At 42.7% G+C, this 24,838-nt stretch overlaps 1 protein-coding gene across 19 annotated transcripts in view; it reads right to left on the reverse strand.

Annotated features, from left to right (window-relative positions):
• Positions 1–24,838, reverse strand: part of AOPEP (aminopeptidase O (putative)) — a 462,828-nt gene that overhangs the window by 72,841 nt on the left and 365,149 nt on the right. For 18 of the 19 annotated variants that reach the window (XR_010322950.1, XR_010322949.1, XM_003407697.4 and 15 more), the window contains 2 exons: positions 17,286–17,348; positions 16,762–16,836 (listed from right to left, as the gene is read on the reverse strand). The exons of the other annotated variant lie outside the window; for it this stretch is intronic. Coding sequence is in view for 16 of the 18 variants with exons in the window: in XM_003407697.4 (XP_003407745.2) it covers positions 16,762–16,836; positions 17,286–17,348 (138 nt within the window). In the remaining 2 variants the exon portion in view is untranslated. The remainder of the gene's footprint in view (positions 1–16,761; positions 16,837–17,285; positions 17,349–24,838) is intronic. 19 annotated transcript variants of the gene reach the window in all.

Raw genomic sequence — 24,838 nt, forward strand, 5'->3', positions numbered from 1 at the left:
TTTCGCAAACTGAGACCACTTTAATTAAGACCTGAACAGAAAAACAAAATCAGTATCACAGTTCTGATGAGTTCAATGAAAAGCCTCTGTGGAGGCGCCTAGTGGGAACTCCCAACAGAACACATGGCTATGTGAGCCCATAGCAGTGCCCACCCCCCCCCCGAGCCCCTGCCCAGCACCCTGGGAGACAATGCGCCTCTGGGCGTGGCTGGGCACCTGCCAGAGAAGTAACCGGGCTGCCTCCCTCCCTGGTCTGAATGCTGGGGATACTTCAGCTGGCCCGACTTCACACCTATGGTCCAAACACACTCTCTCGCAGCCACTCTTCCACAAGCTACATTTCATGGTCTACCTTACTGGTTCTCAGGGCTCCTTCTGGTTCCACAGAAGAAAACAACTTAAAAGCCTGAACATGGTATCAGAGAAGCCCATCACCAATAACACTGATAACTACCTGTTTTTGAGCAATTACTCAGTGGTAGCCCTTATGCTAAATGCTTTCCGGCAACTCTACCTTGAGGTGACTGAGGCTTACACAGGCTGATTTATTTCAAGGCAGGAAAGCTAGTAAGGGGTGAAGATGGGATTCCAATTCGTCTGTCTGACCGTGAATTCCATGTCGTTAATGACTAAAGTGAGGGAAAAATGTACTTTAAGACTTCCCTTAATTTAATTCTAGAGCATGGATGCCCCACAGCACTCAGCTGAGGCCATCTCCAAAGCTCTGTGCAGACAGAAGTTAACGGGAACCACACGTGTTCTGGGAAAAGTGTCCACCCGCAAAAGATTAACATTTCTCTTGCTAAGAAAAGTAGAGAACGAAATTTGCCTGGGAAGTTAAATACTCGCTACAATTGAACTCTTTCTACTGAGCCGCTAAACAAACAGCGACTTTAATTATTTCTAATACATTAAGGTTTACTGCAGTGAACTGTATTTAAAAAATAAAGTACTTCCAAATAGGCTGGTAACAGTTTTTCCCAAGAAAAAGCCCTCCCAAGAATGCCAAAGAGGTGCTTTATCTTTAACCCTCATGTAACTGAGTGCACCTCGCCATCCGGATGCATGGAAGATCATTCTGAAGACAATAAACAAAGAGCGCTGAGGTTCACACACATTCATACTCCCCTCCTTTCTCTCATTCTGTAATAGTCCATAATCTCAAGACAGGTCTGATTACAAAAAAGAAAAACAAAAAAAGGAGAGATGACAACAACAGGTTCATTGATTATTTCACCTCCTTCCCCCATTCAAGGATTTGAACACGAGTGAGAAGTCCTGTAGCAACAAGTCAGATTCCATCTTCCATTATCTTCAACTCCATCAAGAATGAGGAGGAAGGCAAGCAAAGCTAAGTTATTTTTCACCGTCTTTCCTGGAGCCTGGTTTGCTCTGCCTTCATTTTTTCCACTGAGCCTCTCCCTGGGATGGCCCATGACCATGACTTTGCACTATACACAGGGCAATGCTCTTGGAGCTAAGGCGTTGGTCAGGCTGTGAGTCAGAGTCAGATGAGACCACGCCAGCTCTGGAAATAGTGCCTGTAGTTCAGTCCAACATGGGAGACTGTGGTCACTCAGCCCAAGCCTCCCCCTGCCCAGATGCCAAAGGCAGATTAAACAGATAAAGTGTGTGGGTGGTGGTGTGTGTGCGAGTGTGTTTGCTTGCACAACGGTCCATCAGCTATACACACACACTGGCTCATCAGTAATCCTCTGTCAGAACATATTTTAGCATTGTTTAGGTTTGCTTCACGGTAATCTGGTGTTCTATGACTAGGTAATGCTATTGTTGACCAAGTTAATGGCTTAATCTTCAACAAAGACCCAGGTGTATCAAGGTTACCCACCCAGGCGTGTCATCTGGAGCCCTCTCTCCAGCACCTTTCATTTTGCTGGGAGGAGAGCAGAGAAGGAGCCTTCTACAAATGTGAAGCTGCTTGGTATCTACCTTGTCTTTTTACTGTCCATGCTGCGTACAATCTTTCTGTATCTGCCAGCCATGTTCCAGAGACAACACAAGCTGCTTCTTTCCTCAGCCATTCACCCTGTATAGAATTCTGGGTGACTAAACCTTTCGTGATCCAAGTTTGGCGTTAGCTTTATGAATACTGTTTTGGGGAGTGTGCGTGATTATATTTCGCCTATAAGCAAATAACCAAGCCAGACAGACTGTAGAAAAACTTCACTTAAAGATAAACTCACAATTCATTAAGGTACAGACATCTACAAAAATGGAAAGCAGCCTCACACTTTAGGGGAAAAAAAAGTTTTTAATTTTTATACCTGCAGAGACTGATGAAAATGTATTTATGAGAGTGTCCTTCCTACATTCCAAAATAAAATACCTAGTTACCTGGCCACATTTATTGTCTGACCAAAAAAAAAAGTCAATGACAGTGTTTTCATGTTGCCATTGCTCGTTCTGTGACAAGCTTCACAAAAGCCTGAAATAATCTGTGACTTGTAAAATCACTAATATTAAGAGCAAAATTTCTGTCAACTCTCGCAGGCACCCAGCTGCCTCACCATGGAATCTTGGCCTGCTTTGTGGAATGACTGAGCTCCTCCAAATCTGACCTGGTCCACTTCTAACAAAGCCAAGATGGGCAGATCCTCAATAAACCAGGACAAGCCCACTCACTTTGGCCATAGGGATGACCTTGTAAGGCCCCCATGAGTCTCCCAGACCTTCTGTCCCTGCCTCTGTCAACATCTCTGCCCTACCAACACAACACAGACCTGCCTGACACGTTTCTCCTCACCTGTTGTAACTCAAAGCAGCTCTGTCTCTACGTCCCACGTTGGGGTGCTGTCTGGGCAGACATTGGAAAAAATAGAATGGATAGGAGTTCTAGGCTCAGCACTCTGTGACTGGCCTGTGAACTAAAGTCTCGAAGGCCCTCAATGTTCTCACATGTAAAATAAGGGTTGACTTAAGAGAAGCTGTAAGGTCTTTTCTGGAGCCTTCGTGGCTCAGTGGTTTAAAGCTCGGCTACTAGCCAAAAGATCAGCAGTTTGAATCTACCAGCCACTCCTCAGAAACCCTACGGGGCAGTTCTACTCTGTCCTAGAGGGTTGCTACGAGTCGGAATAGACTCGATGGCAACTGGTAAGGTCTTTTCCAACTCTGAACAATTCTGGTCCTGTACAGTCTCCCAAATCAAGCACTAAACTGAAATCTCAGGTGTTCAACTTTCCCAGCCATTTCCTCTCTTTTACAGCCAGCACACACACAAGTACTTAGGACCTCAGGGAGCTTTCAAAACACCACATTCACCAGTGCTCTTATCCAGTTCCTTGGATTTACATTTCTCCAGTTATTTTAGATAGTTCCTTGTTGGTGATGATTTTATTTTCTGAGGTTACCTTAACTTTTTAGTTCTTCCTGATGTCCTGTGCGGCAGCAAGGTGCCCAGGTGGGATCTCCACACCTCCAAGCACTGAGTTCTCTTTAACGTTTAGAAACTCAATGTAACCGTGGAATGGCCCTTTCAGGGAAAATATCATTTCACAGTCAATTGCCTGCACTAGAGTTCACTTTCTGTCATGAAAGAAGTTAAAATAGCGCAACCCTGTTCAGCAGAAGGTAACGGAGGTAACGATGGACAAATCCGGGAACGGTTCATGGTGACAGACGAACAACATGATGAACGTACGCAATGCCACTGAACAGCACATGTGAAGACTGGTGATAGGGCAAATGTTTTGTCACCTTAGACAGGAAATGTACCACAAAGTCACAAAGCAGGAGGAGGTATGCCCAGTGTGCAGCACCATCGACTAGCTGGGTATTTGTACACGCTGCACCAGCCTGTAAACAAACTTCAAAATGGTTTGGGTGAAAGAAACAACAGCGCTGACTTATTGATTACAGGTCGATCCAAGAATATGAATTTTAACATCACCCTGAAGAACACTTTGGGAGCTTCCAAATTGGAACAGGAATAATAACAATTTTTTCTCCCACAGTGGACAAACTGAAGGGAGAGGAAAATCAGCTGACATGGCGGCTCTGAGAAATACAACTGGTATTCCTGAATAAAGCCAAAAGACAGGGACAGGACACACAAACCTGTAAAAACATGACTGCTGTATTTGCTGCTGCCCAGAGGACAGTTACGTGAAGTAACCAAGGCATATTTTTTTTAAGTCTATAAACTTATGAATACTTTGTCTCACTGGTATGGATAAGAAGAAACAAATGAATGGTATTATTATCCACATACCATCCAGGTAATTAGTCTCTCACAATTTTTCTTCAAGAGGGGGCTCTAAAATACATTACGTATTAATTTCATCACTTTTTTTCTCCTTAATTTTTTTTTCTGATGGCATGTGTTTTCTGAATTGGAATGCATGCTTACTGTGTTTAAATTTTTGGTTGGTAACATAGATTTTGAGAAACATGATCTGGTAATACAAGCCACCAGTGAGGCGAGTGGCACTGTGGCACCACTGATCTGTGGTATGACAATATATCAGTGAGAACTAGATAAGTAATTTATTGTGGGTGCCTTTCCATTAGGTTACATGGGGAATCTCTGGTTTCCAAATATGACACAGAAAAACCAAAACAAACCTATCAGGGCTCCCTAACTATCATACAGGAAAGCTATAATTATATTTGCAAGCCTTACCTCACAGAAATAAAGGGAAATAAGGCAAAAGTTCACAAAACTAACACATTTAGGAAGCATCACCTAATAAAACACTCAGCCTACACAACAGCGAGGCTCCAACTCTGGTTTGCTGAGCTTTACACATTTCATAAGGGACCCACCTGGATGCTCAATGAACTGGAATCATGCCTTACCTCGGAGGTCCAGAGACATAAAAAGTGACTGGCATACCATTCATGCCAATAAAAACTAAAGGGTTAAGTGCCAACTGTTTTAGCTAAGTCATCTCAATTAACCCCCACAGGCTCTGAGGAGGCCAGCGTCAGCCCCAGTGTTCAGGATGACCCGTGGCTGCAGGGTCAACATGGAGCCAGCTTTGGAAGGCATTTCTGGGTGATCCAAGGCCCAGAAGCTGCAGCTAAGGAGCACAGTGAGGAAAACCAGCACCCGTCTGCAGAAAACACACTGGATTTCACCATGCCAAATTCCAGAGAGAGACTAAGAATGGATCATTTCTAAAAACTAAGAGGAAAGCCACACCTAACAATGCTACAAGGACACACAGGATTCTGAGTCACCAGGAGTTAAGAGTCAGAACAAAAACAGGTTGCTGCAACTGCTGGTGATGCATGTGGACTCTAGGTGTGGTGACTCATCTGGAGATCTGGGGCGAGACATTTAGATTTTCCACTGACTGGGCCACTGCCTTCTAATCTGTAAGACGGAGGACAAAAGAGTAATTAGGGTATCAGACACTTCCAGATCCTGTCAAAAATTAAGAGCAGGACATACAAGAAGCATGGTCCTCACCCACCAGAATGGCGAACATTAAGAAAACTAACACCATCAAGTGCTGGTGAGGATGTGGAGAGACTGGAAACCTTAAACACTGCTGGCAAGGATTTAAAATGGTGCAGTATTTTGGGGAAACAGTTTAGCAGGTTCTTAAAAAGTTAAATATACGCCCACCATGTGATCCAATCGCTATCTTTTGGGTTTATTTCAGTACTAGGTTATCTACCCAAGAGAAATGCATTTCTACCAAGTTCCCAGGCGATGCTAATGCTGCTGGCTAAGGACCGGTTCTGAGATTCACTAGTAAAGCAGTGGTTCTCGAACTGTATTAAACATAAGGATCACCTAAGGATCTTGTGAAAATGTAGATTCTGATTCAGGAGATCTGGAACGGAAATGCAAATTCTCAGCAGGGGTTTCAACTAGAATGAACCAGTTAGAAGCCCAGGTCTACACAAAGACAGTTATATGGATACTCACGAAAACATTATTCATAACAGCCAAAAACTTCAAAAAAATCCAAATGTCTATCAACTGGTAAATAGATAAGCAAAGTATAGTGAATCCATAAATGTGATACTACTCAGTGATAAAAAAGGAACTACTGATGCTGATGAACCTCAAACAGATTGTGGTAAAGTGCCAGATCCAAAAGACTACATAGTGTATCATGCCATTTATATGAAGTTTCCATAAAAAGCAAAACAGTAAGACAAAGCAGGCTAGTGGTTGCTGTGGCTGGAGGTAAGGATGGGACGGACTACAGATGGGCACAAGGAAACTTTTTGGGGAATGGAAACTGCCTGAAACTGAACTGTGGTATTAACTGTACAACTGTATGTTTCTGAAAACTCAACGAATTCTGTATGGGTGAATTTTAGGGCATATAAAGTATACACACAGCTTTTAATGCAATAAAGCTGTTGAGAGAGACCCTGCTATCTTCTGTTGCCTACTGGAGCACGCTGCATCCTTTATCTTTGTCAGAAAAAAATGTTAAGGGTGTATCTTCAGATACTGAAGACCCAAGTGTACGTGTGCGTACACTTGAGGAAAAACCAGAGGCCTAGTTGCACAGTGAATAGAATCCAGAGTCCTACTCCATTTCTCTTCTAGATTTGTTCTGCCATTCTCCATTTTTCCTCTTCTTAGACACCTAAGCCATGATGGAAAATGGCCAGAGGATATGCACAGCACCAGCTTCACACCTTTTGGTTATAAACCAGGCCACATAAAATTACTACTGCTGCCTTGTCTATGAAAATGCCTGAAAGTAACAACATACATTCTGAGAGCACTTTTTCCCATTTCAAGTTTCCTTGCTGCAAATTATTGCATACCAGTTTGTTTTCCTGCTTTCACATACACGAAAATCTGAATCTTCACAGATGTATGGTTCAGAACTTAGGCTCTGAGAAGCCAACTTCTCTTCATTTATAGAAAGATATATATAAAGCTAAATGGCTTGGATATACATACATATATATATATTTACACGGCTTACCTGACAAGCCCCTTTGTTCTTATCATCAGGAAGATGAAAGGCACATACAGCTATTTTTAAGACACTTTTTAAAAAAGAGGTGATGTTATACTTCGATTCTGAAAACATGTGGGGTGCTGTTCAACAAGAGGACACAACATCCAAGAACAACAGAGGCGGGACCTCTGAAAAGCTCTGGGGCTTTAAAAGCACCGTTCAGTGTTATCTCCCCGCTTTGTCCCTAATTCCGAAACATTCTAATCTCTCTTTTTGGCTTGAAACCAAATGTCCAGAGGGAAGGGAGAAAAAAAAATACCAATGCAAACAGAGAGCACAAGAGTAAAAAATCTTATGGCCCCCAACTTAGAGGAAGCTGAAACATGTGATTACCATGAGCTGGAGCAGGATCGATAGCAACTGGTTTTAAACTAGCTGAAGACCTCTGATTTCACCTTACTCAGCCAAAGCCACATACTCATTTTATAGATGAATACGTGCTCACGAGAGCAATCTGAATTTTGGTAACAGAAATCATGGTAGCCTTAATTCTACAAAATAACAGAAGTTGAATGAACAGGAAAATAAAAACTGTATCCTATCAGTCTGGGCAAGGCTTGTGAATAATGAAAATAGCCCAGAAATAAGACATCCTTTTTTATAGAGATCCAAAATGCTCCGTATCCTATTGTACACTTCTGCAGCTCTGAAACAGTCTACTTCAATTGTTTTCTACTCTATATAGTTTTTACACCTCAATTGTAAACACCTGGAGGACTATTTTCTATTCATCTCTGTACTGCCTACTTCTTATCCAGGGTCCTGAACGTCATGGGCATGCAATGAGTGGTTACTAAACAGTTTAAGTAAGTACACAATTCAGTAAGGAATGTGTTATACATGGAATTATAGACAATATTACGTTTCTGCCTTGGGTTTCAAAAACATCCTGATTCCTAAGTGTCACCAGAACTTTCGTGATGGGTTCCAGCCTTACTTGTAAAACATGGACGAACGTATTATGAAAAATTACATATTCAAATAAAGACACTAACAATACTTAATATGCAAACCCCTATTTGTGCTTACATATCAGGTGAAAACACTGCAATGGATTCAGTTAATTCAATTACCCAATTTCCCACCATACTTCCAGACTGCATGTATAAAGAGCTGCTTTATAGAAACAAGGCCCAGGCATGGAAACTCGAGTCCAGGGTAGCCCCAGGTGAAATGCGCCATCTACTCATGCCCCTGGTTTCTGCTACACTGGTTTGGATATGTTTATCACACGCTGCTTTGTAAGCGACCTTTGATATGTCATGCGTTTTATCTTCCCATGGCCAGATGTGACATCTGATATTTCTTTGGTATTTTCCAGCAGTTTCTTATGCAGAGCCTTATGTACAATGAATGTTTAAGGAAATGGGTTGGCTGATTAGACTGCCTTGGGTTCTCAGCTCTCTTCATCAGCTGAAAAACAGAGTAATTTTCTTGTGTATTGGTCTGTGATTGTATGTTGTCAAATTGATTCCAACTCACAGCAACTTACACATCTATAAACTCAAATCATATAAGCCCAGTCTCATTGGAGAAGCTAGCATATAACAGGGAAGAGTGTGAGAAGAATAAAATGGAGATGGAGCTTTCTGGATGAGATGGTCCCAAAAGCACTCCCGCTCTTCATCCCATAAGCCACCATGAATGGGTACAGAGAGTTTATCAGACGGAGTCATGAAAAGGCAGGATAGCGACAAGACTCCCCTGAGTATCCATCTGAGATTTCTCACGGATATGAAACCAAAGGAAGTCCATTTGCTCATCTGTAAAAGGAGACACTCCAAATCTTAAAGTTCCTAACAACGAGGGACCTTAAAGGGTAACAAGAGAATTAAATATTAAATTCAAAGCACTTTATATACAATATCTCGCTTAGTCTTCAAAACCACCATGAGCAGGCAAAACAAGTTATCTGTATTCTCGTTTTTAAAATGAGAAAAACAAAGCTCAAAAGCCAGGTGACAACTGGGAAACCTGCCACACAATGAGACATATGATAGTAAAACGACTGGAATTTAAAGAAAAAAGTCTGGACTTCCAGAAGAAAAGGGGAAAAAAAAAAATGAAACCTGCATCAGACTTGCTAACAGCAGGAGTTTATACAAGAGGACAATGAAGTCACATATTTCAGATACTTTAATAAGGAAAACATGAGCCAAGGATTGTCTATCTAGCTGAACTGACCTTCATGTATTACAGGCACAAGCTTATAAACAAAGAAGAACTCAGGAAGAGATCATGGCCGTGATGCATGAAGGCTGGTTCAGCTCTGACCAACACTGAATATGGATTTACCTGCAGAATTAAAACTAAGTGATTTCATAAAGGATGCAGTATAATAAGTAATTTCTGTATGTTCTGACACTGCAGATATAGGACAACTATCAAAATGGGGGAAAAAGGGAAGATTATATGAAAAATACTTTAGGCTTGCCAACTGTCTTACAGGTACAGGTATTTGGCAGTAAAAAGATAGTACTTCAAATCAGATACTGGAGACTAAGAGGGGAAGGTAAGAAAGGTTAGTATCTAACTTCAGTGTTGCTTGTTGCAGGGAATCAGTCCCAAAGAACAACAACAAAAAAAAAAAACAAGTGGCAAAAGGTGGAATTATAAAAGCAACCATGAGCACAAAAATACAAGCCTTCCTAACACCAAAAGATGAACTAAAGAAAAAATGTATGTATCAAAACTATATGACAGAATGGACGCCAAATATATTGATTTTATTGATTAATGTAAATGGGTTTAATGGCCTATTAAATAAAAAGATTTGTGGGCAAAACAGAAGTGACTCGAGCGAGGCAGAAAGGCAGAGAGTGCTGTCACGTTGTAGGAGCTGCAACCAATGTCACAAAACATGTATATAAATTTTTGAATGAGAAACTAACTTGAGCTGTAAACTTCCACCTAAAGCTCAATTAAAAAAAAAAAAAACAAGTGACTAACTCGGGGGCACACAACTAGGTGTCAGAGAAAGGACATGTCATCCTGGCTCCGAACTGACTTTATAGACATGATCAAAGAGATGACCCATGATAAAGCCAGGAAAACCCTACCAAATGTACTTTAATATCTCTGTCATTAAAAAACATAATAATTAAATAAAAACCTGGACAGTAAAAAAAAAAAAAAAATTATGCACAGCCAGGTATGAGTTTAAAAGGTTAAGTGCTGTTTGGGATTCATTCCTTTCATTCATTCAACATTTAAGAGGCTGCAAGGGACCGGGTCCTCTTCTGAGTGTTGGGAAGACAAAGCTTGAGTGTCCCTTTTCCTGTGTAGAGAGACCCATATTTATAAATTATGTGCACACCCGCTGGACTCAAAGATGTGTGCTGGACCCAGCCTCCTGAAATAGAAGATTAATGGAAATAATGACAGGCCCTAAACTACACTGACACCAGTAGGTGCTCCTAAAAAAAGTGCACCTTATTAGTGCCATATGATACCAGGCACTAAACAGCAGCTCATTAAAATGCCGAAGAGGAGAACGATTGCCAAGTAAGGCATTCTGCCACAGGAATGCAGCTAATGCGTCCTATAAACGTAACTACAAATCCATGGAATTCTTCTCACCCTGCCTCCCTTCTCCAGAAGAACTCTTATGTTTTCCATTAAAATGGCTTTAATCTTTCATGGCACAGAAGAGCTGCTGGCGTCAAACCTGCTAAAATCAACAATTGTGTAATTATCTGCACGCTTTCAAGTGTTTTCAAAATACATGCTGGTTGGGATTTCCTAATTTAGAAATGGCGGCTTTACGCCGGTGGTCCAAGGCTGTCAATAAGCTGGGTTAAGAAGAATTTAAAAATCTTGCCCACAGCATTCTTTTCTATAGCAATGATTTGACTTGTTTATACCTCACCTACTTTCAAAGGGTTTGATGCAGTCTCCAACATCCTAATGGTATACGGCTGGTTTGTGACACTACTTTAATGGCACATTTATGTGAGCTGATACATGTAATGCACAATAGTGCTTGCCTGACACATGGCAAGTGTTAGCTATTATTATACTCATAGTTCCATTCAAAGATTCTTCTTAAAATATGTGAATAAGTGTGTGAGAGGAAGTGGATGACTATACTTTAATTTTCCCTTTTATGCTAGCTGAAGACAGGAAGGAATTTTATAACTCAGAATTCTCAGAACATTTTTTTTTAACTGCAGTCTAAAAAAAATAATAAGTTTGAAGAGATGAAAATTTAACAGTATAAAATTATACAGACCAGACGTCTTTCCTAAGGCTACCCAAAATACATTTTATCAGCAATTCTTCCTTGGTCCAGCTTTTTGAAAAGAGGGTGAAAAAGCCAAGCTCATGTGAAACCTGATCTAACTTAAGACCTGAGTACAGAAAATTTAATAAATTACGTATCTGTTAGGGATTTACGAGAAAAAAAATGGGAGACCCACATATAAGACTGAGATAATCAAGCAAGTTCCAAATATTCCAGCAATAAAATAACAAATTGCATATTAAAGGCTCTGCAATTACCCCCTTTTGTTTGGTTTCTTTGTAATTACTTTTAATAAATCACTCTGCCTCCCCCCATCACTCAAGTAAGTTGTCGTCCAAAGGCACAATCAGTACAACACAGGACACAAAAGCCACTCACAGATAGAAAGGGCAGGCCGGAGTGGGGGCTGGTGCCTCAAGAGCTATGACTCAGAATCCATAAAGCTTTTCTATGGAAATCAAGTATCAATGAAGCTATTGTAAGAGGTTATGGCTACATAAATGTAGACTAGTTATGAATTCTTGCAGGGCAACAGGACTCTAGCAGAGGCTGGGGCACCAACGCCTGGGAAACCACTCAACATGAATGCTGCCTCAGTCGAGTATGAGCGCTGCCCAAGGCTACCATTTTGCTAAAGCTAGTTCCTAGAAAGTGAAGGGACCTTTGGTTCTGCACTCCCTAAACTCATCTTGTGCCACTTTGCTAGGCTTGTGTGCTGATGGCGCCAGAGCGGCAAACTGAACACAGTCTCCATCTTCTCTTGTGGGTTCACGAGAGAGCCAAGTGAGTTTTACTAATATCAAATGCTGGTTTCCAGAAAACAAAAATACATCATGAATGTATCATGGTACATCATGAATATAAAACAGACCTTTGTCACAAAAGATAAACACACCAATAAGGCACTTAGCTAAAATTTAATATCTGTACTTAGCTTCATCATTTTAAATATCCCAATGTTAGAACTACTCTAAAAGTGTTCTCTTACAATGTATAGAATTTTAAAAGGAGCAACAAACATTGAAAATGCATAAAACCAAGCTGGGTTTACATACGATTTTTAAAATCTCCTGTGAATTAATATTTAAACCAAAGTTACCATTGAACGTAGTGACAGTCAAGCATATGGAAAGAACAAATGAAGCAGAAAAGCTCCAGAATTTAGGAAGGATATTATCACAAAGGAAATAGTTGCAGTATTTTTTCTGAAAGACTCAGAAAACAGAACTCATCATTTAGCTCCGATTAAAACAGTCCCAACAAAATAATATAAAGTACACGTTTTCACAACTATCTTTCTAGATTTCTACATTTCGCTCTTGCTGTTTCAGGGAACCTTTCACTAAATTTTAAGCTATAGTATTGTTTTTCAGGTTCTGGCAAAAAAGAATAAAGTCAACCTTAAATGGTGCTGATACCGGAAACCACGTGGACCTAAGGTTCGCTATGACTAATTGTAACAGAGGCCAGGCAACCTCGCCTTCACCAGGACCACTTACTTGGGACAAATTAACGCACATAAAGGATCTCTTGTTAATATTAGCCAACCTTAGTACTACTGAATTTTCAATGTTGTGAACATTAGCCAAAGAATACTTCTGACATCACATATACTTTCTGATGTTCAGAAATGAGGATTTTAAAAATTGTTCTCTGCACATTATCAGATATACCTAAACTAGAAAGGAAGTTTCTTATGAATCTGAAAATTGAAATTTTCTTCCTATACAGAAATAATACCCACTTCTGTATTTTCCTCAAATCTACTCTTCCGTAAAATTTTATTTTACAATCTAATCTAATCTTTAGAATACTGACAAAAGTATTTCTAGAACTCAGAGAAGTTTCTTATTATCTTTGATTGTGAGGCATAATTTGTGTTTACCTTTAAATGAATTAGAGAAAAACAGATGTGGCTTTCTTCCAAAACCAAGAGGCGTTTAGTAAAATCTCTGAACGTGATTTCAAAGAACACAAGAGACAATTCCCTGCTGCAAGCCCCACTGTTTAACCTGCCCCTCGCAGAGCTCACTGATGCATTCTTCCTAACTGTACTTTGTGTAAGTGTTCCCCTTCCCCTCGTTTTTTCAGCTGCAAAAATTATTCAAACGAAATCAAGGGAACTTGGAACAATTTAAAAGGGAGACTATCAGAAGGTAAAAAGAAAATACCTCAGGGCCAGAAGCAGAGAAGCGGCAAGTTCTACAGTTTAAAATGAAGAAAACAAAAAAATGGTAGGGAAGAGTTAGTTGTGTTTTATCAGTGAAAGAAAGGGCTAAAATATGAAGATCAAATAAAAATGGAAATAAGCGTCAAAGCAAAATATCCAGAAGAGAACGTTAAAACATGTGAAAACTGTAACCAATGTCTCTGAACAAGATGTGTAGTAACTGTTAAATGGGAAACTAACTTGCTGTATAAACTGTCACAGAAAACACAATAAAAAATGTTTTTTTTTTTTAAAAATGGAAATAAGTGTCAGAGAAGACATGAGAAGATGAATAAGAGAGAGTTGTACATCGTCAGAAGGATGAGAAATGAAAGCTGTGATAGACCACCGAAAAACAGTACTGCGACCTGGTGGGCCGGATGACAGACACAGAGCAGAGGGTAGAGGAGGCCAGGAAAGCAAGGCAAGGCGACCCTTTCCAGTGATTTCTCTGGGTGGTACATCTCACTCACCCAATGGACTTGATTTCATTATTATTTTAACCCACAGTGGCGCACAGGGTAAGTTTGTTTTGCTTCCTCTTCTGAGTTCACTGAAAAACTCAACTAGTATTTCAAGTTACAGCAGGCTGTGCCTATCACTTACGCACCTTCGAGATTTCCTTTAAGGGGGAAAACAAATATCTCCTGCGAGATCCCATTCTTCACATATAATGCTCTGCCCCACACCCATTTTCAGATTCTGGTCTTTCACAGCACCCATTTGTTTTCCATTCTCAGGCGGGCCAGAAGGTTCTCTGTTTTCTACAACTTAGTAAAGGTCCCCTCGGGTAGAAGAAAGAACGCTGTGACCCTAGCGTAGTTAAGAACAGACCAAGCTAATTCAATGAGACTGAATCCTGACAGAGCCTGAAGACGTAGACAGCTTAGTGAGTGGGGTGGAAAAAGGGCAGCAGGGGGTGGAGGAATGGACCAAGGAAAAGGAAGTGGACAAATAAAGGCAAGGGCTAGATTTAAAATGGGTATCTACCACGAATGACTAAAACTCATCTCCTTATCTTACAGTCATATAAAATGAGTAAAAGCAGAAAACTCCACGTTTTATCTTAAGACAGCAGAAAAAATCATGGAGGGCACACGAGAAAGAAGAAATTGAATAGTGTGCTTCTCCTTGTGGCATGGCAGACAGTAAAAAAAAAAATCACTTAATAGACTAAATAGTAAGTTAACTACCCAGATTTCCACTAGCAACAGGTTCAAAGCCTAGCAAAAGGTTAACATATGACCTCTGCTGGAATACTAATTCCTACACAGAGCTCACTGAGTATTTCAGAACAGATACTCGGGCAACAAGGGAGGCACCTCCACTACTGGCCTCAGGATATCTTCTGTGACTCTCAGAGTATCATTCTAAAGCCGTTGTTTGAGGATCTGCCTCCATTTCCCCTTGCCCCTGAAAACACCCCATGGTTTGCCTCACCTAGCCCCAAACCTGGCTCCTAGGTGTGGCAGAGGCCCAACACCGGGCAAAAGGCTCCGGCAGTGCTGCTCAGAGCCGGGAGAAAAGACGGCCAACACTGGTGATGAACATTCACGGAGGTGACCCTGAAATTTCCTATCTTCTTGCCCTCCATCAGCTCCACCCCCAAGCTAGCCAGCTTTACGCTTCATTTCTTGAAAGGAAGTTCTGAATACTGGTCCCAAGCTATTGCACTTTTCTGTCCTCTTTAAAACTGCTACCCAATTTTTCTAAGAAAAGTCAGATGCTCACCTCACCCGTGAGTTCTAATACAATACAGGACCCTCTATTACCGTGAAACGGTTGGGTGAAGAGCCTCCTTCCTCTCAGAAGGTGAACTCCTCAGCCCCACCTTCACTCTTCCCATTCTCAGAAGACTGGGTGGTCAGTCCACGGGTGTCACAGATACAGTTACCTCTAGTTCAGAATAAAGGTGGGGCGGTGCTGAGTGTTACACAGAGGTAACAGGTTCTCCTTTTGTGCATGATGTATTGTGAACTAGGGTAATCTTATCATTGGTTTTAAAAAAGACTTAACAGCTAAGCAAACTTTTTTTTTAAATGCTAAGCAAACCTAACTTTTTCCTTTTTTGGATATTTTATGATCTCATTTATTACCTCACCAACGTTTTAAAAACACCTAAACCATGAAAGTTAAACAAATACAACCTATCATAACATGCTGAAGTATGGTGAGAAAAACCCAAGTCTGTTCAGAATGAACTTTTTCTATTCCTGTTTAACTGAAGTGACACACAATGCCTTTTCTTTAGAAAGAGAACGGTGGGGAAACCACTGTTCACACACTGAACAGCTAGCTACAAATGACTATACTCCCAGGCCAGTTCTTTTTGCGCTTCTCTGCCCTGTGGTATCCTTAGATGCACTCTGACGCTCTGGTATCACCTGCATTACGATGGGCTTTGTGCACATTCTCAGACCCTACAATGCCCATACTAAGGCAACACATCACAGGAGTTGGCAGCAACACCCTCAGCAAGAATTTGGCCTCAGAATCAGGAGTGATTCATCATACACTCTAGCAGCAGAAAAACAACATGCTGCTATTTTAATCCCTTGGTGCTATCAAGAACCAAAAAACAGAAAAATGTAATTAAGCAAAAGCAACACAAAAATCCTATCTGCTGTAACATTTGAAAAGCATTGTTCCCTTTGCAGAGTTTTCAATAAAATCACTCAGAAAACAACAGATGACTTACCTTATGTTGTAATATTTACTATCCCAACAACTCAAATTTTAACTTAATACAATTTCAGGGGCAAAAAGGTAGTCCGAACTTCTGCAAAGCAACATATTAAAGCTCTAAATTCAGGAAAACAAATTTCTCATTTGCTTTAAATAAAACCCCTTCTAGTGTTTCAAAAATAATACATTTATTTCATTGTCTCTCTCCACTTTGACACGACTCATTTAAAGTCTAGGTGCATGAGTGCGCTACAGTGTCTGTCACAACCAAAGACAGAAACCTAATACTCTGGGCAATTTACTGAGAATGCTTTCTCCCTTTTCTGAGGAACCTCAGCCCTGCGATCCCAAGCAATACTGATCTAACATAATAGTGGAGTCCGCTTCAGTCCTGCTGCTCTAACAAGCATTAACACATCTCCACCCCAGGTCATTCTTCACGAAAACACAGTATGTTGATGATCATTACGATTTTTCAACCAGTATCTCTAAAGAACTACCCACGTAAATTAAATCTACTGTTTACTGTAAATCTGAGCAAAGACAGAAAAAAAAAAAAGAAAAGAAACTTTTTGAGAAGATGCTGCTCTGTTGTTGTGACCAGCCCTCAGGAACAGAAGTGGAGATTTATCACCAACTCCAACCAGGGCTATCTTACAGGACCCTACCTTTGCAAACACCTCCTTGTTCTCCCTTCGTTTCCGTTTTCTGGGTCTCTGGTTCGTGCGAATCCATTTCGTGACCTGAAGTTCAAAACCATAAGGGCATTTTAAACAGGACGATGCGTCCTGAGGGCCACCACTCGGCGTGAGAGTGGCCTCGCGACACAATCTTTCACGGCTTCACCTAGGGAAGCCACAGGCGCCTTCGGCGCTCACCCGGTCGCCTCCGCGCGCGGGGGACCCCTTGAAGCCCCGTGGTGTGTGCCGCTGTCCGCGGGGCGCTCGGGTCCGCTGCGCGCTGAGGCCGTGACCTTCGCCCCGACCGTCCCCCGGGTCAAGGGCCCGATTTGCCGCCCCCTCGCCAGCGCACGCCGGAGCCCCCGAACCAGGGGCCATCTTTCCCACCGCTGTCGCGCGTCGGCGTCCCCCGGGCTCCGGGAACCCCGCCGCGGGGATGTGGCGCGGAACCCACCAGCCCGGGGAGGGAGGGGAGCACGGGAACCGCGTCGCCGGGGCCGGGCTGCACTCACCTCGGTGCTCACTTGCCTCACGAGCCCGCACTCCGCCCCGGCCTGGCGCTCCCTCTGCAACGGCTGCGGGGGAAGCAGACAGTCAAGTTTATCCCGGGAGCGCCCCCGACCTCCCTTCCCCGCGCCCCTCACCAACTCGGCGCGCCGCCCCGTACCTGGCCCTGCGGAAGGTGAGCATGGGGGCAGGAGCGCCGCGCTCCGCACCCGCGCGCCCGGCCGACCCGCAGAGAGCAGCCGACGCTCCGGGGCCGCAACACCTAAGGCGGAGCGCGGGCGGCGGCGGCGCGGCGCCGGCGGGCGGGCGGGCGGGCGCGCGGGGGCGGGGCCTGCCTTAAAGGTATAGAAGCCGCGCCGCCTCCGCGCAGGTCGCCCCCGCCCCTCGGCGCCCTGCGCGCCTTCCAGCTTATTGTTCTCGTGGCAAACATCTTCCGTCTCCCCTGGGCTTGCCCGCGCCCGCGCGCCCGCATCCTCCCACGCGCGGACCGACCCCGGCGCGCACGGCTTACCTTTCTGCAACCTCCCTCCTCCCGGCCCTGGGGCAGCCGCGAAAGGCTTTCCTGGCTGCTGCAGGAGCCGAAAAGCCGCTCGCCCGCCCGCCCGCCGGCCCCACTGCCTGCTAAAGGGGAAAGGGCTTCGCAGGAGATGCGTCTTCACCCCCGCGATCAGCCTGAACTCTCCTCAGATACCCAAGTGTCCTGATGGCTTTCGCGGAGAGAAAGGAACTTTGCTAATGCAGTTTTCTCCGGGAATGGATTAGACGCCATTAAGTAGAGGTTTTTTAGTGGCCCCTGCGGCAGCCGTGACGAGGGCAGGTGATCTCCCCGGGGGAGAGGCCGGCAGCGTGCAGAAGCCGAGCCCTGCGCTCCGCTAGCGCGTCGCGGGAGCCGCCGTGCTCGGTGTAAGCGCAGTCGGTGCCGCGCTCGCCGGCCCCTGCGGACACGCAGCCCTCAAACCCGGGGACTCCTAGAGCGACTGGGTAGAATGAAAAAAGGGGTCAGAGTGTTTTCATAGTTAGGGAGAGGTTTCCTTCGTTTTTAAAAGTGTGCAGTATCCCTAAGTGTTTCCGTTAACCCCAAAAGGCTTTCTTCCCATCCTCAGTAGAAGTTGAACAAACCAAGTCGGGGTGGGTGGTGAGGGAGTCAGGTCTCAATTGTGTTTGCTGATCTTGACCATCCCTCTAACGTTATCGCATTTCTTAAAAAAAAAAAAATCTGTCTTGTCCTTTCTTGCTACTCCGTCCTTCTTTCAAGATCAAAAGGTTTAGATCAAAGCCAAGATCAAACTAACTACTTTAAATAGAAGCAACTTTGCCATGGAGTATTTTACACAAAGAGGAGCTTCTTAATGGAGACATCACAGTGGAAAACTTTGTTATCCCTTCATTCCATATTCATATCTGGGCTACTTAAAATTACATTGACGATGCACTTCTGTTTCCTAAAATGAACAACAGGTCTGCTCAAATGGGGGATTCTTGACTTCGTGGTTTGTGTTTCCAGAAATACAAAAAAAAAAAAAAAATTCAACTCTAGAGAGGGATATAAATGGATATATTAACAATTTTGTATCGTTCTTGGCTAAGTGCTAAGAAATGTATGCTCATTTGCTAGAGATTTTTCAAGGTGTTACCGAATTTTATTTACAATGTACAACCACCCATACCTAGATTTTGTACTGTAAAAGAAATGCATAAAAAATAGTTAATGCTTTGCAAATCTTGAGTGCGATCTTAAGTGCACCTACACAAAGGCAGGTAAAAATTACAAATGGTGAAGTGTATTATGTAATTGCAGAGCTGCTTTAAATGGAAAGAGAACTTCGAACTATTCAACGTTCCATGCTACTAAGAACAGTTCCAGAATCAATAAAAAGCTATCACTGGCAGTCACTTCCCTTTACCCACTAGCATTTTCCCCGCCTTGGGAATTCACCATCCCCAGGAACTCCGATAGGAACGGTTCAATACTGATGTACAGTGGCCTGGCTAAGTGGACCATTCTTAAGGGTCCTCTTTGTTGATTTGTCAACGATTCTTAAACATGTAGTCTTAGAAGGAACTTAAAATGAAGTCCAAGGATCCAGCAATAGGAATAAAGATGTAACTATTGCAAAATTAAGTCTTATAAAGTCTTCTATGAAAATCTGTTGTTACAGCTGGGTACTTAAGACTTGCAAATTTTTTCCTTTGTCCTTCATTTGGCTGTAGTCTCAAACACACGTGCGCGTGTGTGCGCGCGCGCGCACACACACACACACACACACACACACACACAGATTGTTCCTCATTCGATGAATCCCACTGAGCCACTGGAAAGATTTTAGGGTTGAGACTCGGGAATCCTATCTTGCTGTCCTTGGAACAGTTCCCCTTCTTTCTAGCACCCAGCTCATGAGAACCTAGCCATTTCACACAGAACCTGAACAAAGGAAACCTCCAACTGTCACGCTGCTCTCCAAGGACTTTCTTCAGTGGGAATAAAAGCTGTGGTCCATTCTAAGTGCCTCCTAGCTGTTCTTTTTGTTTGTCCTCTTGCCTCCCTCCCTCCATCCATCCTCTGCACAGACAACAGAATAATATTTCCAAAAGTAATTCAGATTGTATCACTTCACTTTACCCAGAATGCTTTTCCTTCTCCCCATCGCCTGGCTAGCTCCTACTTAGCCTCTAGTTCTGGGTTTAAATGACACTTCTTCAGAAAGGTCTTTCCTTCCCCTCAGACCAACCAGACTGTCACCCCACAAGTCTTTCTAATAGCATCCTATTTATTTCCTTTAAAGTACTTATATTTTATATAGATTTATTTAATATAAACGGGCCTGTAAGCTCAAAAAAAAAAAAAAAACCCCAATCAAGCCATTGCCGTGGAGTTGATTCTGACTTATAATCACTCTCTAAGACAGAGCAGAACTGCCCCATAGGGTTTCCAAGCCTGTAATCTTTAGGAAGCAGACTGCCATCATCTTTCTCCTGTGGAGCTGCCGATGGGTTCAAACTGCCGACCTTGTGGATTAGCAGCCAAAGAGCTTAACCACTGCACCACCAGGACTCCTCCTGTAGGCTCCAGGAAGGCAGAAATCCTGTTTCTTTTGTTCTCGACTTTTGTCTAGTCACTAAAAACTTTGCCTGGCATATAGTAGATGCTCAATAAATATGTTAAATGAATGGAAGCATAAAAGAACCAATGAAATGAATGGCAAGCGAAATTTTGGGTGGGGGTGGTTTTAACATAAAGATCTTTCTAGTTAACTCCTATTTCACCACTGAAATATCTTAGTTTGTAAACAGCATAGAACTGTGCATTTTTAAAAAGAGAGTTACATCTGTTATATTATCAGGGTAGTTTTAAAATGAACTTTTTTTTTTAAACATAGAAACACTAAAACCAAATCAAACTTGTCGCCCTCGAGTCGATTCTGACTCATGGTGGCGACCCCACGTGTTACAGAGTAGGACTGCTCCACAGAGTTTTCTTGGCTGTGATCTTTACAGAAGCAGATTGCCCGGCCTTTCTTTTGCAGTGCCACTGGGTGGGGTTGTTAGCAGCCTAGTGCAGACCATCGACACCACCTATAGTTCCCTCACATAATAATCACTAAGATTGTATTCCCACATGATGCGAGGGGCTGGATTTAATCTAGAATCAGAGGCTAACATATCATTGTATGATACTAGAAAAATAGTAAGACCTGTTGATTGTGTTCAGTACAATTTCAACACATTTCTCCTGTTGTCGACCTAAATCTCCTTTTCTTCGTGGGCTGATACCGATGAAGGTGGAATGTGGAGAAACTGGAGGAAGATTACTTTTTTAAAAATTGGAATTCTGGAGTCAGGATGGGTACTCTATGCTCATGCTGTATATAACTAGCTTTGAGAGGGTGGTGAAAGCACTATAAAGCTATCTTTTAAAAACAGATGTTTTCTCTTTGCATTATATCCTTTAAAAATGCCTCATTCTAGTAGAGATGCAAGTTTTGAAAGGAAGTTGTTTTAAGAAACCTTTCTGTCAAAGCAGCTTTTAATAGCTGAAGACAATTTCAGAGGCTGAGAAAAATGCCATTGCTTTAAAACAAAAGCATTACTTAACCTAGTGGCTGGAGATTACTTTTCGAGATTTCTCTTTTTTAAGTAGAAGAGGAAATTATCCCTTTCACTGGAAAAAGGCAGTGATACCAATTTCATACTATAATATGGGTGTGTGCTCTCTTCCTGATTCTACCTTGTGAATAAGGGAGAATACAGAGGAATGGGAAGCAGCATACTTTCGTCAACTCGAAGGCCTAAAGGGCAAACAAAAGAGCCCTTTAATTATCCCAAACAGCCTCATATGGCAAATTACATTCCCTGGCCACAGCAGAGGGAAAACCATCTGCTATAAGAAGTCAAAAGACCTTTTAGTACCAAACAAGATAGAGAGTTCCAGAAGCTTTTGCTGGTTTCAAAAGGGTTCTACTGTGAACGTAAATTCAGGATGAATTAAAAAGTAGGAGTTAATGTAAGTTGCAAATAAAAACAAATAAGGATTTGGGGCCAAGTTATTGAACGTTTATGTCTTTGAATTTTGCTTAATCATTTTTGAATGTAATATGTTTTCAGCTGATTTTAGACAAATTATTTATAACTTGTATTATTGCCCATTTTGTCTCTGTGTTGGAATGAACACCCAATTTCTTTCTGAAGAGGATGTTGGTTAGCCCTGCCAATGGACCTCTTAGTGGAAGTCCTTACGAAGCATAGTTTTCAAAAAAGGAAATCAATCCCACGCTTGGCTCAGCTGATTGCTGAAGCTTATGGCTTTGCAGTGAACTGCCTGACAGACCCTCTTCCTCTCAGTAACTATATCCCTGAATTCACTGTTGCTCAAAAACTTTTATAGAGCTTCACTGAGGGAACAATATTTAAGATATTCAGCCCTTTCATTTCTTGACTGCCTCTAAGAATTTGATTAAGGCGAATGGTCCTATTGGTTCCCTAGAAAAAAATACAACTATAGCGTGCACACACGCAGATGCATGCATGTTTAAGTTTCAGGAGGCTCACAGATTTCTCTGACGCCCACTCCCCTACCCTCGATACTCTGAAATCCATTCTTGGATTAAGGCAGACCATCATAAAGCTGATCCTGGACTGCATCTTACTGACCCTCTGTGAGATTCCTTTTATTTCATTATGTTCTGGTAAGAAGCCATCAACCTTTATTGAGGTACATTATAAGAAACAGCCCCATAAAATTCCTCACAGTGTTTACCCCAAGGATGTTTTGAGGGTTGTTTATTACGGTAGACAGGAATTCTCCGTGAGGACCCGCAGGAAAAACTTCTCTCTAGTATCAGCATCAGGAATAGCTGCACTTAGGCGACTGGCTTGTTTTTACCTCACAGACACTAGTTATTTTTTCCTCTTCTACAAAGCTTAGGGCTCAGTGCTTCTACTTTAGCCACACAGAGGCACTGTAGGGAGTGCATTTTGTATGCTAATTTAGTTTCTGGTCCCATCTTTCTACTATTGTTTTCATTTTGCAGCATTTTTCTTATTTATTTATTTTTAATCATCCTATTGTCATCTGCCTTGGAAGCTGCCTTAAAACCTTTTGGACAAGAAGGAGTATGAATAAATACAGTATTGTCTCTCTCTCTCTTTTTTTTTTTTTTTGGCGTAACAGACAAAGGGGGAATCTGGAAAATTTTTACTGTTCTAATCCTTCTCTAAGGAGTCCTGGTGGTGCAATGGTTACGTGCACAGCTGCTAACCGAAAGGTGCAGTGCAATTGATTAGTTTTGTGTGGCATTTCTAGCCATGGTCCTGTAACTCCCACCTAGGTGACTGAGCGGGACTGTGTGATAGGGTAAATTGTGGCCTACCAAAGGGATTGGTCAATTTTGCCTTTAAAGAGAGCAACTTCCAGGGCAGAGAGGAGAATCCCAGCACCACCAAGGAAGAACAGCTAGGGGCCAGCATATGCTGAGAAACTCCTGGACCAAGGAGACAGAGAACAAGCTGTAACCTTGAAAATGGTGAGAAGCGGTGGCAGGAGAGACCAGGCGGCAGAGACCTGGCAGCAGGAGACGTCATGGTGGGCTTCCTAACCCACAGAGAGAGAAAACTGAGTGCCTCTGGGCAGAGGCTGAGGGCCAGGGAGAGGCGTGCCTGCGAGCACAGCTGGGGAGAGGCTGTGGTGACGGAAGAACTGTATCCTGAGTGTTCCTGAGCCTAAATTTTAACTGTCACTTCCCTAATAAACCTTATAATCATGAGTGTGAGTTCAGTGTGGCCATTGCAGTGAATAATTGAACGCAGCAGAGAAGTAGAGAGTGCTGTGGAAGGGATGGTTGCTGTCAGAATTGGTAAAGATGGCAGAGAAAGGAGGCATGTCTGGCCTCTTCCACATGGGGGTCAGACTCGGGCAGTTGATCTTGGTTCTCCTTCCCCCTTGTGAAGCTGGAGGAGACAAGATGCTGCTCCCAAGCCATTTTTACAACTATACAAATATTACACAGAACTATTATAAAAATGCTAAGCAATCAAGTATTATATCTCTTTTGATATCAATACCAGAGGAAATGGGCATGGGTTGTAGGAAGGAGACTATAAATTGGACATGTGGAAGGGTTATTCACTTAACAAACACAGCGAGTGCCTACTGCAAAACAGAGTGCTAGACTGTGAACATGGAGATGAATGCTAAGGCAGGAACACTGCACACTAGGAGGAGCATGCAGACAGCTTGTTTGGGTTTGAATCCAGGCTCTGCCTCGTATTAGCTGTGTGACCTCTCTAAGCCTCCTTTCTCACAGAGTTGTGAAGATCAGATGACTCACGTGATGTGCTCAGAACAGGAACCAGTTCTTATTTATCAAGCCCTAGTTGATTAGAACTAAGAAGCATCACAACATTACAAGAAGCTGGGGGGCAGTGACTTTAGGACAAAAAAGGTACTGGATCTCACATATGTCAGAAACCAGAGAACCGTCGACCTGGCAGAGAGAACAACAGTGGGCAGCTCTGTATAGAACTGTGCAGTGTACAAAGTGCTTCCACACTGGCTGTTCTGCTTGTTCCTCACACCGCCCCATTTGAGGGATGAAGCAAGTGAGTCACAGAGAATTTTAGTACATCGTATTGCTTGGCCTTAGATCTCCTGGCTGGACATTTAGTGCTCTTTCTAGTCCACCACGAGAGCTTAGGGGACGACCATCTCACTTTAATATATTGCTGACTGTGAGGATCAGATAAACCCCAGATCAAAACACAGCCCCCAAAATACAGCCCCACACCACAAAAGTCAATGGAAGCAGCCACTCTAGCAAACGGATTCTAATATATCCCCTTAGACACCTGTACGACTGCAATTCTTTACTCCATTTTAACATTCATGGGCATTATAACCTTAAAGAGTTTTCATAGGTGAAATATAAAATTATGTAGGGCTGGATTTAGATCAGTGGTTCCCAACCTGGGCTCCTTATTAGAATCACCTGGGAGGTTTTAACAGGTCCAATGTCCAGGCGCACCCCAGACCACTTAGATTCATATCTCTGAGAGGGAACCAGGC

Source organism: Loxodonta africana, chromosome 9, assembly GCF_030014295.1.
Source record: "Loxodonta africana isolate mLoxAfr1 chromosome 9, mLoxAfr1.hap2, whole genome shotgun sequence".
Taxonomy (NCBI): Eukaryota; Metazoa; Chordata; class Mammalia; order Proboscidea; family Elephantidae; genus Loxodonta; species Loxodonta africana.